At 38.0% G+C, this 19059-nt stretch overlaps 1 protein-coding gene across 10 annotated transcripts in view; it reads left to right on the plus strand.

Moving 5' to 3' along the window:
- The first annotated feature begins 406 nt into the window (after window positions 1-406).
- Window positions 407-19059, plus strand: part of Pex14 (peroxin 14) — a 103078-nt gene continuing 84425 nt past the window's right edge. Inside the window, exons 1-3 of one of the 10 annotated variants that reach the window (XM_068226297.1) lie at window positions 407-653; window positions 4876-5022; window positions 17729-17875. In XM_068226297.1, the coding sequence (XP_068082398.1) occupies window positions 4945-5022; window positions 17729-17875 (225 nt within the window). In that variant the 5' untranslated portion in view covers window positions 407-653; window positions 4876-4944. Of the gene's footprint in view, window positions 654-737; window positions 1098-1216; window positions 1239-4875; window positions 5023-11068; window positions 11266-17728; window positions 17876-19059 lie in introns of those variants that run through there. The other 9 variants (XM_067141544.2, XM_067141538.2, XM_067141541.2 and 6 more) reach the window with 9 other exon arrangements.

A 19059-nucleotide genomic window follows, 5' to 3' on the forward strand; every position in this document is an offset into this window, starting at 1 on the left:
TAAAATGTAAATTACAGACTCTGGATGACGTCCCAGGCGACCAAAGCGAACCTAATTTGCCCCCTTACCCCCGTCCGGATGTAGCAATTATCCACTTCTCCTTTAAAACTGGATCGGCTGGAAATGATTGAAAACTCCAATTATTCTCCCTTTTTTTGTTTTTACGAATTGGACTTACAGTACGATATACCATATTTTATAGAGTATATGAAATTTACTTCGAGTTCATTTGAACACTAACGGTAAGTGAAATCTATAAGTAAACGTATTAAAAACACTTGTCTCCATATGTTAATACACTACAGCACATGAAAACTATAGCAAGATGTCGAGACATCTGGCGGCGGTACTACGAACCTGGTTGTGGACGGTTTTTTTGCTGAGAACTAGCGCACACTTCCCGGCCTTGCATATCTCGTAGGCAACGCTCGCAGGCAACGATCTGAGTCAGCTGAGCCAAAGACGTTAGACATAAGTTTTGTTAGGGAACGATAATGGCTTTGAATAATGGTGTATTTTAATTTCATCCCCATTCATATGCTTTAGTGCTACAGATATGGTTTAGTTTGTAGTGGAAAGCTCTATTGCACGTTAGATGAAATAATAAAGAAATATATCGTCGCCTTTGTAGCTGAAAGGTGTTTTCTTTGATGGTAAGCCTGTGTAGTTTTGTGGTTAGGGTTGTTGGGAGTTCTTGTAGGTTAGGAAGTAAGGTTAGAATTGCACCATGTAATTTTTAATTACGGTGGCGTTTGTTGTCAAAGGAGATAGGAGGTTTTGGTGATAATATAACGCAACGTATGCGACTCTCTTTGTGTTATGCAAGCTTGATCCTCGCTAATCACTTCTCGATTATAGCCTCGCGTTGACTTGATGTATGAGAGTTCCTTTTTTGTTTTCTTTTTGGAAGAAGGCTTTTAGTAAATAAGAAATACTGTCTTAGTTTACCTAAGCAATGTAAGGATATGTATTGATACTTTTAAGCCAGAAACAGTTTCCAGGAATGATATCCCAGGGATCATTAATGAACCAGGGGAGTGTACTATATATGTGAGGACCTACAGAAAGCAAAAGTATTCTGTCAGCAGTATTTAAAGGTAGTTGGATACAAAAATAATAAAAATAATGTTCAGATTGAGAATGAGACTAATACTGACGAATTATTGAATTTGCCTATGATGATGAAGACATTTACAAAAAGATACAAAAGTTGAAAGTCAGTAAAACAGCAGGGATTGGTAAGATTTTTGGGGATATATTGTCATATGCGAAATACTTACTTGATTACTGTTTGCATGAAAGAATGATAACAAATGTATTGAGAGTTGCAATAGTAGCCCTAGTGTACAAGGAAAAGTGATTTAAACATAAAGCAGATACTGTACTGGTAATTACAGTCTGTGCTGGATTAAGGTGTTTGGGGGCCCTGGGCTATTTAAAAATGTGGGGCTCCTTCTTCATAACATCACATAAGACTAGCATACTGAAGTCGTTATAGAACTACTTCCACTTAAATTGATGAATAGGGAAGTGTTGAAATAGTTAGACTACAATTTTTCTCTATTTTTCTTATTAATATTTCATAATGCCAAAACATATTTTATATTTGTCTCATCATCACTATCAAATAGACATACAAAACAGAACACGATTTTTGGCACCACTAGGATATTTTCTATCCATTTTACAAGAACATTGCAGTTGTAACTTACGAATGACTCAATAATCAGAGATGAACTGAAAGTTCTCTTCCTGATGCAAAGATGAAAGTATAGCATACGCATTCCACCGTGCTTCCCCTGTCCCCTCCCGCACACTTCCTAGACCTCTTCCCCTTCCCCCTCTGCCCGTACTCACAAGCAGCCAATTAAATTTTTGTCAACAATAAACTTTACAACAATTACAGTGCGTAAATAGCGAGGATTTGTGTCTCCGGATGGTAATTGTTTCTAGCAGTGATGAAATACTAACGCAGGCAGCTGATAAGAAGAAGGAAGGAAGAGTGTGTGTTCGATATTTTGCGAGCGTAAATATTCATATACCTGCACGGAGTTGGAGCAGCAGGCCTTTTTATACAATTTTAGGTTCGTCCAAGGGCCTTGGCACGCGGGGCCCGGGGCTGCAACCCCTTTAGCCCCCCTCCTTAATCCGGCCCTGATTACAGGCCAGTAAGTTTGACATGTTAGTAAACTCTGGGAAAGCATCTTTTCCGATTATATTAGACACATTTGCGAAATTACGAACTGGTTTGGTAGAAGACAGGTGTGTTTAGGAAAGGTTATTCCACAGGCTCAACTTGTAGGATTCCAGCAGAATATAGCAGATATTTTAGATTCAGCAGGTAAAAAGGACTGTATCGCTATTTGCTTATCCAAACCTGTTGATAGAACAGATCATGGGAGATTACTGACAGAAATTAGTGCTATTGCACTAGACAAAATAGTGGTTGAATGTGTGGCTATATAAATAGAAAATAGAACTCTGAGAATTGAGTTGGTGAAGTGTTATCTGCTTGTGTAATGATTAAGGGAGTTGATGTGTAATGTATAGCGTAATAAATAAGTTACAGGATTGTGAGTGATTCCAGGAAGACCTAGACAATTTTTGGAAATAGACAGTGGACATTGATATGATGGTGAACAGGATGAAAAGTCAGGTTGTAAGTTTCACCAAGAGGGAAAGTCCTTGCAGTTTTAATTACTGTGTTGATGGGATGATAGTATGTCATGGAGATCACTGTAAGTACCTAGGTGATCTTCATTGGGGTAATTGAGATTGTAATGAAAGGTTAGAGCTAGATAGCTGCAGTCGCTTAAGTGCGGCCAGTATCCAGTATTCGGGAGATTGTAGGTTCGAACCCCACTGTCGGCAGCCCTGAAAATGGTTTTCCATGGTTTCCCATTTTAACACCAGGCAAATGCTGGGGCTGTACCTTAATTAAGGCCACGGCCGCTTCCTTCCCACTCCTAGCCCTTCCCTGTCCCATCGTCGCCATAAGACCTATCTGTGCCGGTGCGACGTAAAGCAACTAGCAAAAAAAAAAAAAAAGAAAGGTTAGAGATTGCTTCATGATTATGGGGGTATTTAGGGATTGTAGTAAGGATGTAAAGGAGAGGGCTTATAAGTGTCTGATAAGATCCCAATTAGAGTAGGCCTATGGTTCCAGTGTATGGGACCCAAACTAGGCATACTTGATACGAAAACTGGAAAAGATCCAAAGGATAGCAGCATGATTTGTTCTTGGCATTTTCCAACAAAGGAGTAGTGTTACAAAAATTTTGCTAATTTAGGCTGGGAAAACTTGGGAGCAAGGAGATGAGATTCTCTACTAAGTGGTATGTTCTGAGCTGTCATTGGGGACATGGTGTGGGATGACGTAAAGAGATCAGTATGCTTGAGCAAAGCTTTTAAAAGTAGGAAAGATCATAATATGAAGATAAAGTTGTTAATTCAAAAGGGTAAATTGGGGCAGATATTCATTTATAGAATGAGGAGTAAGGGAATGTAATAATTTATCAAGGAAAATGTGGCAAAACTATAGTAAAGGGGCCTCAAGGTTTAGTAACACGAGCCACCACTATGTGGCGCACATACGTTGACTGTCGCACTTGAAGCGCTGAGAGGAACGACAAATCTGCCAACTGTTGGTTGTTGATTTGATATGGCTATACTTTTTTTTCTTGCCGTGCGGACAGTATGCGCCACGGCGATAGAAAAGAGCCTCTCGAAGGGAGTGTGGCCCCAAAGGGGCCACTGTTCTCATGACAAAGATTGGCCTAGATGTGCAAAGATAGGTTAGAACTATTGAACTATTCTTGCCGGGCGGACAGTATGTGCCGCAGACTTTTAAACTTCCCTGGCCACTTCATTTTTTTTCTTCTGCAATGGTTGGTAACAAAATCTCGGCCTCATCCTAGGTAATACCAGTAAAAATGGTCCATTATTGGACATTATAAATTTTCCAGCTAACTCATACCTGGTTGCCAGCGTTTTGCCCTCGTGTGCTGGGTTGGGCTTATCAGTTGGTACCTAGCACACCTTCCAAGACGCATGGCTAGAGCATACCGTGGAGGCCACTGCGTAGGTTACTTGAAGCCACCGGCAGTGCCAATGCACTCTGAGAGACTTTGTCTCCTTATCAAAAATTGATGCCTGCTTGGCCATCAGGTGATATAGATGTTGATTCCCATAGGGAATGCTAGGTGTCTATCACGTCATCCTCTTCCATACGTGAACCAATCACCGTTGTAAGCAAAGGAGTACGGCGTCTAAAACAGTATTTTTGGTTATGAAAGTAAATGTATTTCTGGGGGCAGTTGGGTTGGTCCCTGGCAAGCGTATTGAACACATCTCTTCCACAATCATTTTAAGGTGAGAATAGCAGCATTTAAAGTAACATTTTATGTAATAATCCTTGAGGTCCCGTTACTCTAGTTCTGCTGAAAATGTTTGCAAAATTTCCAAGTTCTTTGGAAAAGGCTAGGTAAAAATTGATAGGCAATCTGCCACCTTGCCTAGGCAGCAGCACTAAATGCAAATCATTGATGAAGCAAGTAGCCTAGTGTCATGTGTTTTTTTGTAAAATTACAGAGGGTCCTACATTAGTGTGTAGTGTCTATTAGTTGCCCCGTGTGGCGATCTGGGCTCGAATTGGCCCATGTTAATAATTCATGTAATCTGTTTTAATTGTAAGGATGAATAATTATAGGGTTTTTATGCAATTCCTGAGAATATGAGTTTCGTTAATATGCTCTTATTCCACTCTTTGCTTTTACATAGATCGTCTAACCCCATTTCTTGATTTTCACTTAAAATAATGTTATTCATTTTACATCCTACTAACTAAGCCTACAATTTTTTTTTTACTGTTTTCAGAGAGATTTTCATTTTTTTTTTTTCTGTGAATTTCTAATACTACAGATAGGTTTCTTCACCTCTTAAGTGATGGCAGAAGGCAATGGTGGTAATTGCATGGATTCTCCTCGTAATCAGGCAGTTTTACCTAATAGCCGGGAGAACATGGTAAGTAAGATTACCAGAATTAAATATATTTGATGTTAAGAAGGTGAAATAATTTTATGTAGGCTATTATATTGATTGATTGATTTGTGGATTGAATATTGGTGTCCTTTAGTTCAAATGTTAATAATTTGAAGCCTATTATATTGATTGATTGAATATTGGTGTCCTTTGGTTCAAATGTTAATTTTTTTTAGGTATCTTGGACTTTTCCTTTCAGAATTTTGTGTTTTTGTTGAACTTTATTATTAATAATAATGTTATTGGCTTTATGTCCCACTAACTACTTTTACGGTTTTCGGAGATGCCGAGGTGCCAGAATTTTGTCCCGCAGGAGTTCTTTTACGTGCCACTAAATCTACCAACACGAGGCTGAGGTATTTGAGCACCTTCAAATACCACTGGACAGAGCCAGGTTCGAACCTGCCAAGTTGGGGTCAGAAGGCCAGCGCCTCAACCATTTGAGCCACTCAGCCCGGGATTAACTTTGTTCAATTAGAAATAGGAAAGGATTTCCACCTATCAGTACTTGTTTATTGCACTTATTATGCTGCTATATTATAGATTAGATATTATTATATTATAGATTACGATTAACTTTGTTCTTCGGGTTCCTGCACACATTCACTTTCAAAATTTTAATGTGATAGTTCAGCGCTCTCAAAGTTGTGTAGAGAGGTGGATTTAAAACCATTTAGTCCATCTCTGCCCAGTTCATGGATGTAAAATAAAATTGGGACCATTTCTGGACATAACAGTAGTTGAGCTAAGAAGTTGGTTTTCCTCTTGTTTTTTAATCATACAAACTCCAAAGGTCTGATGTACAAATTCTGTTATCAGTAAACTGCTTAAGATCTGTCATTTGGGCTAGCAGTTAAGAGGAGTAGATATAAAGAGAGTGCGAACCCAAAATATTTAGTTGACAATCGATGTTCCATTCATGTATCCATCCTTGTAGTTCTTGGTTGTATAACCTCTAACTAGCAAGATTTTCATTAAGAATGCGTACTAATGCCTTTCTGTGTACATTTGATTATTGTGGGTAACTCCTGTTCCAGTATAGAAATAACTTTGTCATAATTGAATACCATACGCATAGCCATTGTTTTAATACGAGGATATTTCAAGCTGTTACATTTCCTTTTTTTATTTTCTTCTGGTGTGATTAAGAACATTTCTACAGTTTCTAAGTAGGGCATCATCCCATAATATTTTGGAATTAAATATAATCTTTGTCCTTCCATTACTTTATGTTCATAAGAACCAGGTCTGAAACTGGCTTTTCAGATTCAGTGGGAATTACTGTTAATTTTTCTCCTCCTCGCATGTGTTTTTTGGGAAAAGGGGAAATATTTATCAGGGTTAATGTTCATAGTTAATATGTTCACAGAGTGACTTGACTGTACGGTTTGGGCCATGTAGCTGTTAGGATGCATTTGAATCCCCCTGTCAGCAACCCCTGAAGATGGTTTTCTGTGGTGTCCCATTTTCACATGAGGCAAATGCTGGGGCTGTACATTATTTAAGGCCACGGTTGCTTCCTTCTCAATCCTAGTCTTGTCCTATCCCGTTATTGCTGTAAGAGTTGTCTGAGTAGGTGCGATGCAAAACCAATAAAAATACTGTAGTGTTATTGGTGTTGCATCCTGCTAACTGCTTTTACACTTTTTGAAGATGCTGAGGTGCTGGGAGATTTATTGACTCAAGGCCAGGATATTTGAACAGTTTAAGATATCACCGGACTGAGCTTGGATCAGTGTTGGAGAGCCAGTTCATTACAGTCCAGAACACTCAGCTCAGCCTTAATGAATTAGTAGAAAGAAAAACCACTAGGCTGTTTACTTAGCTGATGTCAATTATTATTATTATTATTATTAACAAAAACATTGCAAATGGGAAACATCCAGGTGGCAATGGTCACTTACAGTAATGTAATAATAAAGTAAAGTTAACATAATTACCCAACAACAACAAACAAACAAACAAACAAGCAAACAACAAAAGTACAACAAGCAAATCTATGGAAAGAAAATATTACAAGAATTACTACCAGTTTAACATTCATTTCATTTAATTTCTTGGCTTTTACCGAGCGAGTTGGCCATTCGGTTAGAGGCACACAGCTGTGAACTTGTATTTGGGGAGAAAGTGGGTTTGAACTGCACTGTCAGCAGCCCTGAAGATGGTTTTCTGTAGTTTCCCATTTTCACACCAAGCAAGCTGTACCTTAATTAAGGCCACAGCCACTTCCTTTTCCTCTCCCATCGACGCCATAAGACTGATCTGTGTCGGGGTGAAGTAAAACAGATTGAAGATAAAATAAAAAGATTTATGGTGTGGATTCCCGTTGTCATATCATAGTTGACCATTTTGCAGGATTACGTGGTCAGAGGTGGGAGATAACAGTCAACAAATACTTTGTTCACAATCAGACTGCAATGAGCATTGTTAGTAAAATATATTCACGGTTCCTAGTAAGCTACTTGACATAGTTAAGTGACCCTTATTGTATGTAGCCTACGTGAATTATTTACAAGAAAGTTTTAAATGGTTGGGTGAATATTTAGTAAGCAATTTCGCTTGTGTTGTCGACTTGGTTGGCAGTTCGTGTTGGAAACTGGCAATCTAATGTCTTGGAACTAGGAAAGAAATGCAATATGTATCATATAAAAATCAGTATTTCCAAGACTAAAATTATATTGGGTGGGAAAGAACCTGAGAAATATGGAACAGCAGATAGAAAATAACTTGGAGCAGGTGGGCCATTTTAGGTAGCCTATCCATATTGCTTAGGATGTATATTCCCGTAGGGTGGTGGTATAGTGCAAGAAATAGCGTCAAGGTGCAGCAAAGAAATTGTTATGAGTTTACAGTTTTGATCCACAGTATTTTTTGAGAGAGGAAGTAAGTTAGTGGACAAAATTACCCTTACATGGCTGTGAAAGCTAGAGTGGTGTTCCCATTTCAGCAAGTATCATCCACATTTTATGCCACTTTTTATAGTCAAAATACATTGTTATAATCGATGAAACCTTGAATTCTCTGCCCTTTCGGATGATGGCAGCTATTCAGTATCTGTTAAACAGTTTAGGCATTAAATCAACCTGCTCTGGTGGTATTTGTGCCATTAGATATGCTTTGATTGTCTCTAGGATGATGTAATGCATTACTTTGCTGGTGTGGGATGTCAGAGATAGTGTTCTGTAGTTATGGCAGATGTGTCTGTAGTTATGGTAGATGTGTCTTGATCTTTTCTTGTGAGATTTATTTTTAAAAATTTGTGTAGTGTAGACTGATTTTTGTACAGTCGTTTAGCCAGGTGTCGTATAATATATTCTAACAAATTCTGTATAGGATTTTTGTTATATCACGGAGAGAGTAGCTGCGCGGTTTGGGTCACGTAACTGTCAGATTGCATTCAGGAGATAGTGGGTTTGAACCCCACTGTCGGTTGTCCTGAAGATGGTTTTCCGTGGTTTCACTTATTGATTCACACCGGGCAAAAGCTGGGGCTGTACCTTCGTAAAGGCCACGTCATTTCCTTCGCATTCCTGTTCTGTCATTGCTATAAGATCTGTCTGCGACGTAAAGCGCTATTATGTGCACTGTAGTAGTAGTAGTAACTAGTCTGACATTCCCCTTAAAGGCGATCACTCAATTAAGAGAAAAATTTATGGCCTGGCCTTTTTTCATCTCATCAGCTTAAAGGGCTTTCACTGTGTCCCATTTTCTTAACAAATTCCCTTTCATTTCTGTCAGGGCAAGAGACAATTAAGTGCTAAACCCATCTGTTCTACTCTCTCTTCTCTAGTAATAAAAATAAATATCTGCTCTTACACCACTGGAGTAACATATTCAACAACTTCAATCCAGATCAGATCAAGAAGTTAATGAAAGTTTTTCAGCAGTCTTTAAAATAAGGTTTACATCCTCTTAATGAACCAGAACTGAATTATTTCCAATCTGGCCTCAGCTTCACCAATTTAATTTAACGTATGGCTTTTAGTGCCAAGGCATGTCCTGCTCGCCTTGTGCCGGTCTTTCTGTTTGATGTCCACAGACAATCTGTGTCTCTCTGTGTGAGATTATGATGATGATGATGTAGAGAGAGGGTGAAACCCACTATCACCACACAGTCTACTCCAGTCAAATAACACCAACATGTCTGCTCAAGGCTTAACATCTCCATCTGATGGACGAATCACCATTAACAGAGACATAAGCCCTAGCTCCATAAGAAAATTGCAGAGAGATTTGATGCTAAATCCAGGCTTATAACTTTCAATCTAATGATTAGAAATTATACATTATTATAATATAATATGTCATTTACAGTTTCATATGGTCACCACAGTATTTTCTTTATTTGCATTTTCTTCCTCCTTCAAGTAATGGTCATGAATTGCAACTGTATTGAGAATTTGGCATTTCCCACAATTAAATTGATTCTCTAAATGACATTCTGATTGTCCTTTTTCACTTTGTTTAACCTTGGAACATTTTCTTCTAGGGAAATAACGTGCATTTTTCTCTTTGACATGACTACTTGCTCTCACCTGAAGACAAAACAATTAGTAGTGCATTTCTTAAGATCTTAACACAAAGTACAGTAGCTTATTACCTGCTCCCACACATTTACAGGAGAAGAGCAGGTTGCTCATAGTCAATGACCTACTGCTAAGGGTTTAACACAAAGTAGCTGCAGGTCTAGTTCTTACAATGGGGATGTTTTCTAGCGGCCTTGAATCTGTGTACAGCAGATGAGTTGTTGAAAGTACAGTACCATTAGGATGAATGAATGGAATTACAGGGTGCCACATGTAAAACCATTGTTATAACTGTGTACGTGCACACGTAGTTTCCTGTACTGGGGTTGTGAGACGAAGGTGGTCATCTTCAAGGTACTGCACAGGACATTTTATGTGTAAAATTAGTGTTAATCAGTTGGGAAATGGGATGATCGTCTTACAGAGATAAAAAAATACATTAGCCTAATAAAATAATAATTCTGTTCTGGAGGAAAAGAGCCATAGAAGAAGATGGTCTGGTTAAAGGGGTGGTCATTTGGAGAGATTTCATTGTACTTTATATTTCAAACATTTTACAAAACTGTGTAAGGAGCAATAGCTGTCTAATGAATATACATTGTGGCAAATACATGTTATGGTGATAGATGGACAGCAATGACTTTTACTGCAAGAATATGTTGATAGAACACACACCAAGTAAAATCATGATGCATATCCAAAATTAACCAAGTAACCTTCGTTGGTGGAGGAGAGTTTAAGATGGGTTCATCCTATTTTGAATTCTTTTATAGGTTACAAATAACTGTGGTCAAAGAAAGGCAAAAGGAAGTAGTCTATTATCCAACTGTGCACATCCCTGAATTACTTAGAGTCCTTTGGGATGAATGGATGGCAGAACGGGAGTTAAATGTACAGTATTTATAATGGTGAAGCACTCTTCATAAACATGGGTATTTGTCATTGTAACAACATGATGTCACACCATCTTCCCTCTCACTCCTCACTCTACTGTTCTCTGCCCAGCACGTTGATGGATGATAGTTTTAACATGGCTGCCAATATAACGAATGCAAATGGTCTAGCTGCAGTGTGGACAGACATTACTGTTTGTCTGAACGCCTCCAAGGGATGGTTTCTTTTAGCGACAGGTTAGATTCTGGTTCACCAGAGACCACTGCTAGTCACAAGGTTAGGTTAGAGTTTGGTTATATCATGCAGTGACCTTAATACTTATTACTGTCTTTGTCAGAACTACTTATAAGGAGGGCTAGGTTACTGTTGGTGACAAAATTACTAATAGTGATGATTAGTTTACTGTTAGGGACAAAATTGTTTACTGGAAAACTCGGTTAGTGACAGGGTTAGTTTAGAATTTGGTTAGGAGCAACCTGTGGCTTGTGCACTTGTTACCTATAAATAAATACAGTATAATGTGTGTAAAAATCATAGCTGCTGAAATACGAAAGTTGATAGGAATGATAATGCTATTTGAAGTGTAGTCATAATGACCTTGTTTATAGGAGACAAAGGAAGCATATGGGAATAAGGAGAGTATAGAGAAGAGAGGATAGAAGAAATATTGGAAGCAGGAAAAGAGTGGTGGAGAGACAGGTAATAATGGAGGTCCTTGATTTATAATCCAACCCAGGAGAGAACTGGAAATGGGAACTCAAGAATAAGAAGAAGAACAGGTGAAAAGAAAAAGAAACCAACAAAGGTAATAATATGTAGTTGAATGAAGTGAGATTAAAAATATTAAAATAAGGTATGGAAGTCATAGAGAATGTAGTTTAAGTTTATGTACTTTGGAAGTAAAATGAGCTAAGGTACTGGCTAACCAAAGTGAGGAAAGGTGGGTTTTTAAAATTTTTTTTATTTGGCTTTACGTCACACTGACACGGATAGGTCTTATGGCAACGATGGGATAGGAAAGGGCTAGAGTGAGAAGGAAGCAGCCGTGGCGTTAATTAAGGCACATCTCCAGCAGTAAAGAAAGTCCTATCATAAGCAGAGGTATTATGTTTTAGAGTAGATAAGGTGAGATTGATTGATCAGGTTACAAAAGAAGTAGTATCAATTTCAGTTGGTGAGAAGAGAACCCGGTTTCAGTCTCTGAAGTATCTGGGGTAAAATTGGTGTGGAGAACTAATAAAAGTACAATAAACTAAGGATGATAGTTTCCTAGTTAAATGCTAACGTAAGACTAAAGTAGTCTATGGAATGATAACACAAACAAGAATTAGTCAATCTTTTGGGATTGTGGATAAGTGGTTTTTATGTAGGATGTGACATGAAACATTAGCCTGCTTCTGCTTGCATTTAGGGTGCAAGTTTGCAGGATTGAATTATAATTTTTGAGGATGCAAAAATACAGTCAACCTACGACCCCTTTTTCTGTTGTTTTAGTAGCCCCAACGAGCTAGAATAACATAGAGAGGCGGAAGCGCTGCCTGGGTGATGCTAATAGAACGAAAGTCCGCCATGTTCCCCGTGGTCACACAAGCAAGGGGGCATAGCCTTTAAATGACGAAAAGTGTAGAAAATACGCATTTTAGAATCACTGGGGGAGAATTAAAGACCGTTGCTGATAGCTTGAAGCATTAAAGCGAATACCGCCACTTCATCATATTGCGGCACGAGGCCAACATCACGATCAGTTGATTGTAGGGTAGTTCGAAATCATCGCACAGTGACATACGAATAGGCCTCGAAATCGGAACAAGAGCGTTACCCTGCTTGGCTGTTGTGGTTAAGCGTAAATTAGAATAAAAACGATGGACATAAATATTTATGACAGGAAGCCTTAAAATCATAGGGACCTACAATAGGTTACAACCTCATTCTGTTTATATTTTTAAAATTATTGCATCCTCATGAGTACTGTGTTCCTTTCTTAATCTGTTTACCCTCCCGGGTTTGTTTTTCCCACAGACTCAGCGACGGATCCCACCTCTACCACCTCAAGGACAGTATTCTGGAGCGTGAGATATTGGGTCGGGGGATACAACTGTGAGGGAGGGCTGCACCTGCTATGCTGAACAGGGGCCTTGTGGGGGAGGAGAAGGAAGCGACCATGGCCTTAAGTTAGGTACCATCCAGGCATTTGCCTGGATGAGAAGTGGGAAACCACGGAAAATCACTTCGAGGATGGCTGAGGTGGGAGTCGAACCCACTTCTACTCAGTTGACCTCCCCAGGCTGATAGAATCCCGTTCCAGCCCTCGTGCCCCTTTTCAAATTTCGTGGCGGAGCCGGGAATCGAACCCGGGCTTCCAGGGGTGGCAGCTGCTCACGCTAACCAGCACACCACAGAGGCGGCCCATGAATACTTTACCACAATAATCATTTAGTGTAATTATTTATTATACTATAGGGGGAATATCATGTTTTTCCCATTACCATATCATACTGGGATTACTAGCTGAAAGGTAAGCTTGTAAGTTGTCCATTATGAAGTGTGGCATAGTTTTAAAAACCAAGGCAACAGACATCTACAATAAAGGCTGTATACATTTCAAAAATAGCAGTAAAATACTGTATTTACCATACTTAGTGTACGTTTGAACGAAATAATTGTTTTTGTGGTTACATTTTCTTGGTGGTGGGTGCTCCATTTCCTTTATTTGTAAATATGAATGAAAATTAAATAGGGCTGGAAATGTACAGAGCATAAGCAACTGAATTGAGTGGGATACCATTTATCTCTTTTTGCCCTCACAACGCATTGTTCCGTTAATTCCTTGTTCTTTAAACAAAATCTGAAACAAAATTAGACAAATAATTACCGTGGCTATCCGTACTTTCGCTAAGTAAACAATAAAATGGATTTAATTACAAACAGAAATTACAAAAAGGAATCTCGGCTATAATTCAGTAATACTTACTTAAAGTACGATATATCCTTGGTTTTATTACTCCGATTAGAACAACCATACGCTGAGCTTACGGCTGGCATTCTTGAAAGCGAGAATCTATGTTTTCACTTCTTAAAACTTTGGGAATTAAATTGGCATACACGATCTCCCTGTCACCTCAAATATTATGCTCTCGCGCCAATTCGCTTTGTTTTGACAACCGTTAACATGGATGCCCCTTATCAACTTTCTTCAAGCAGGGAGTGCTGATGACAGGCATACAGCCCCTCTATGTTATTCTAGCTCGTTGAGTAGCCCTTATTGTTCTTTTTTTTTTTTTTTTTCCGAATATTGTAGCCTAACATTTTTGTCCAATGTCATCAGAAAGTAAGTAAAGCCGGTTTTAATTCTGACCTGCCATTGTGACAGATTTTGTAACTCTACAGTTTTAAGAGAATAAGTTTTGAATAGCGTGAGTTGCATAGGCATAGAACATGTCAGAATGAGAGTTATGTAGAATTTTGAATTCAGATGTGAAAAAAGAAATGGATTTGTGGTAGGGAAACATTCACGTATAATGTAAATGTTTAACCCTTGCTTCACGAAGGAACTCGTCATTTCATAAAACCTTGGAGTTATATAATGACTAGGGCCCAGATTTTTAGGTTTTAAACTATTTTATTTCTTGCTAGCTAACTGCAGGATTTTAACTTGCTTAACCATTTCATTACCATTGGAGTAAATTACTCGAATCTTATGAAAATGAAAAATGGCTAAATAAGATGTTAAATTCCCTGCCCCCCCCCCCCGAAAAAAATAAATAAATGGGCTATTCAAGACAATATTACGTTATTTTGAAATAGAAGTACCAAATATTAATGAAAGTGAATGATTTTTTAGAAATAAAAATTATGCACAATTTTTGAAACAACTTAATTGTTTGGAACTGGAAGTGGTTTGTACGTATAACTTGTGCGAGCAAAACGTGATATGATACTATTCCACCAGGGTAGAGCACATATCAAGAGGCAGCCCCCTAGCATTCACAGCTTCAGTGCATCTCTCATTGTGTACGGTCAGCTACCACCAGCTACTGTGCTGTTCACTGTTTAGCTCAATACACATTATTGTGCGCCAGACAAAAATTAATTTTCCCTATAAATCAATTATTGAAGGCAGTTTAAGAAGCTTACGCATCTCAGAAATAGCGATGCCTAAAGGCAAGTCATCCTGAAGTTGGTTGATTTGCGAGTGGATTGGTAATGATCCGGACTTCACTACAGATGGCAAAATTATATTTTGTCAAGTCTGCCAAAAGCAGGTATAAAGGATTATTTAACACGCCTCTGATGATTAAAAAAAAAAAAACCTGTAATGAAAAGCAAGTTTTATAGAAAATTATAAATTAGTTTTAACATAAATATTATGGTTGAAAGCTTATAAGACGAATGTTGCATAGCAAATCTCGGATGAGTAATAGTACTAGGGAGTCCACACAAAATGAAAAGTTGAGTGAATAGTACATACCTTGTGTCTACAATAAACTATAATTATTTTATTTACACATTTTTCCAGGTGGCATGTGACCAAAAATTACATTTTATGCAGCACAAGGAATCTACAGGACATATCAGCAACATTGCTATCAAAAAAAGAAGCAATTTTCCATTGCACCCGCCACTAATTTCCAGTTTTCCTGGCACTTCAACGGTGGATAATTTTAATATCCGTTTATGTGAAGCGCTGGTTTCGGCAAATGTGCCATGGAATGCACTACATAATCCTGTGTTGAAGAAGTTTCTGGAGGACATCAGTTGCCGTAAAATACCAGACAAATCCATGTTGAGAAAAAGTTATTTGGAAAAACTCTACGAGAAAACTATCGAAGACATAAGAGGTGATATAGGTGATCTTTACATGTGGTTTTCGGTGGACGAGACCACAGATAGTTGTGTCGTTATATTGCAAATGTTGTGGTAGGTAAATTAGATGCTATAGAGCCTGGTAAAACTCATACTGTGCAAGATGCTGTATAAAACAAACCATAGCACCATACCTTGCACGTCTGAGATGTTCTTTGCATTCTTTGGCCAAGAGAAAAACAGGATGACAAGTTTTTACTTCTTTTGCATGACAGTGTGGCATATATGATCAAAGCTGGTGAAGTATTGAAGAGTTTCTACCCTAACATGCTCCATATAACTTGCATAGTCCATGGCATACACAGATTGGCTGAAGAAGTTAGAAATAATTTTCCAGGAGTAAACAGTATTGTTTCTTCTGTGAAAAAAAGGTGTTTCTTAAAGCTCCTAGCCACATTCTCATATTCAAGGAAATGTTGCCTCATACTCCTCTTCCTCCCGAACCCATCATCACTCATTGGGGGACATGGCTCATTGCAGTCGTATACTATGCCAATCACTTTGAAGACATTAAAAATGTTATAAATTCTTTTGATGTTGATGAGTTACTCTGCATAGTGAAGGCTAAAACAGCTCTCACAAACAAGAATGCTGTTTCACTTGCCTTCATTAGGGCACTCCTGCAGCTATTGAACATGTTGAGTTGGCCATCGTTGCCATTAAAAGATGCAATAGAAGTTGTGGACTCCATTTCAAAGAAGGAAATACCAGGACCAGTGGGTGCATCGTATTCAATCAAGCTCACCAAAATTCTACAGCAGAATCCCAGATTTTCAACAATGAAGAATGTGTGTGCAATACTTCAGGGAGAAGAAGTTGCTGACAAGGTACCATGGGGACTGAGAGCTATTGCTTCATTGAAGTTTGCTCAAATGACTTCTTTTTGTGTGAAGCCTACATTTTCTTGCTATAAGAATATTTTGTTACTCAGTAAAATCTGGAAATGTATTTAGTTGCGCAATATAACAGCAGGTGAAAACTGTGTTCTGTGCTTCTGAAAATGTTTGTTTCTTGATGCATTGGAAGTGACAAAAATTTAACCTACATGAACCATTTATTGTATTTGCACATAATTATTTTTTGTTATTTTTTATGTCTGTTGGTATGATGTGGCTTTCATTAAGCCATTCTGTCCCATATTTAGAGAATATTTTGGAATAAGTGGTACAGTTTTGTACTAGAGAGGCATGAAGGTTACAGTAAAGTACAAGAAAGTTTAATAATGCTATTTGCTTTACGTCCCACTAACTACTTTTACGGTCTTCGGAGACGCCGAGGTGCCAAAATTTAGTCCCGCAGGAGTTCTTTTACGTGCCAGTAAATCTACCGACACGGGGCTGTCGTATTTGAGCACCTACAAATACCACCGGACTGAGCCAGGATCGAACCTGCCAAGTTGGGGTTAGAAGGCCAGCACCTTAACCATCTGAGCCACTCAGCCCGGCAAGAAAGTTTAAATGAATAGTATAACTTTAGTAATGATTAAAATGATTATTAGAAACTATTTCAGGAGGATGAAAAAAACTATTTTCAGCTATTAAAAAAGACTAAGAAGTGGTTTTTCAGAACTTAAAATTCTGGGCCCTAGTAATGACTAAATATTGACTTCTAAGATAATTTCTTAATACCAGAGAGTTATGAATGCAAGAACGCTGATAGACATCGTCTGCATGGTCTACATATTCTCACACTTATAAGGGTCACCAGCAGTGAATGTATTGAAAATTTTAGACAGAGTGTGTAGCGTAGTTGGTTAGACTCCCACGTTATGTGCTTAAGGTTGCAAGATTGGATCCTGGAGTGCACAGTTTGTAGAAGTACTCAAGTGCAAGAAAGCCATGCTGTTCAAGTTACTGGCATGTTGAAAATCCCTTTTCCTGGTCAAAATTCTGCGACTGTAGTTTCCTAAAATGTGTGATCATTGAAAGGACTTTAGACATACGTGACTTGTTGCGTGGGAAGTGACCCAAAATCGGCAAAGGAAATTTTACAGCAGAGCTGAACTAAAGTGTCTGTGGTGTAAAACTAGCATTTCTGTGCTATGACTTCTTGCGCTGCCTATGGGTCTTCTTTATGAATTAAGTTATGCAGCAGTTCGAGTCTTCACCACTCAATGTCATTAAAACTTTGTAAATTTGGTGAGAAAATTAGTGAACACTGTAATTATGTTTTCCTCAAAATACAGTTTTCTTAATAACAAGTCTATAATTAATATCTTCTGAAATAATGAACTCTTTTTTAAAAAATGCTCAGTATCTTATGCCAATTTCAGAATCATAAAAATCTCAAAAATGAAAAACCCGACCTTAGGTCCCTTTCCGTGTAACAGGTCACATAGTATTATTAATGAGTTATACTAGTTAAAGTACTTGTTAGTTTACTTTTTCTTGAAATGGTTTCCCTAGCTTGATGCTGCTGTGAGATTTCTTCAGAATCCACTTGTGCAGAGGACTTCAGTCGTTAACCAGGAGACGTTTCTGAGAAGTAAAGGTCTGACGGAGGAAGAAGTGAAACTTGTTCTCCAGCGAGCTACTGCTCCAGGAAATAAGGTGGTAATCAGAAATGTGATGATCTTTTCTAATTTGGGTATATATATGAGTAGACCCCTATGCTATTGTTTTGTAATCTTGCTATAGGTTCGTATCAATTTTTTTATGGTACATTTTGTTTTTTCTTTAAAAGGCAAACAATTTTTACAACAGTGTTCAAATGACTTGGCCTTCCATTAATAGGTACCTTATGGTTGTATATGCAAGTGTTCGATATCAACTGTGACTGTTGATTGAGCGCGTGATATAGAGGGTAGTACTGGTAGTTGTGTTACTGTTGGAAGTTATTTGCTGTTAAAAAGACTCCAAGTTGCAAGATCACTGTTGCACATAAAAACATTTCACTATTTGATGGAAATAGCAGCATAAAGTGCTGTTGATGGTATGAAGGGTAAGCTGAATCAGTGGAGATGGACATAATATTCATACAAATAACTAATGATTGTGCATTGCATCTTAGACTTTCCCTTAATATGCAACATCTCGCCTTCCTGAATTATTGTGTTTGAAATGTGACACGACTGAAATCTTTTCCGTACCATCTAGGCCTGTAATGGGGTTCATACCTATTCTCCGGGCCACCTTTTGAACAGACTAAAGTGGAAGTAAGATAATTGCCTCGTCACACTCACCTTGGTTGCCAAATGAACCGGCATGCAATTGAAATTGTACTGTAGTGCTATGACACTACATTGTTCACCAATTGTAACTTGAGCACATGTAAAAGAATTAATGCATTAATGTATTCGTATTAGTGAACTACCATGCCACCACTTAATGGCTACATCTTAAAATAATTAATTTACTGAATTAAATTACCTATTAACCACAATTTATTGCTGAAAGCATTACGAACAAATTCTTTTGCTATGCACAATAAACATTACATACATTGAATTATTATAATCATAATATATATAAGGCCTACATTATTTGATTATTTATCAGTCACTATTATTACCTAAATATATGACCCAATTCCAGTTGAAGACCAGACTAGGAATGGAATGATGATGCCCCACCTATCTCCAAGTATTTGAATTGTATCGGCTGGAGAGGTTTGTCAGCAGTAATCCTGCTGTCAACAATTTTTGCTTGGAAATGCTTATAAACAAACAAAATAGTTTCTCACTGGACATTAAAATCCGTTAAAATCTTGCATTTCTTTTTCAATTGATAACAGTCTG

Source organism: Anabrus simplex, chromosome 2, assembly GCF_040414725.1.
Source record: "Anabrus simplex isolate iqAnaSimp1 chromosome 2, ASM4041472v1, whole genome shotgun sequence".
NCBI lineage: Eukaryota > Metazoa > Arthropoda > Insecta > Orthoptera > Tettigoniidae > Anabrus > Anabrus simplex.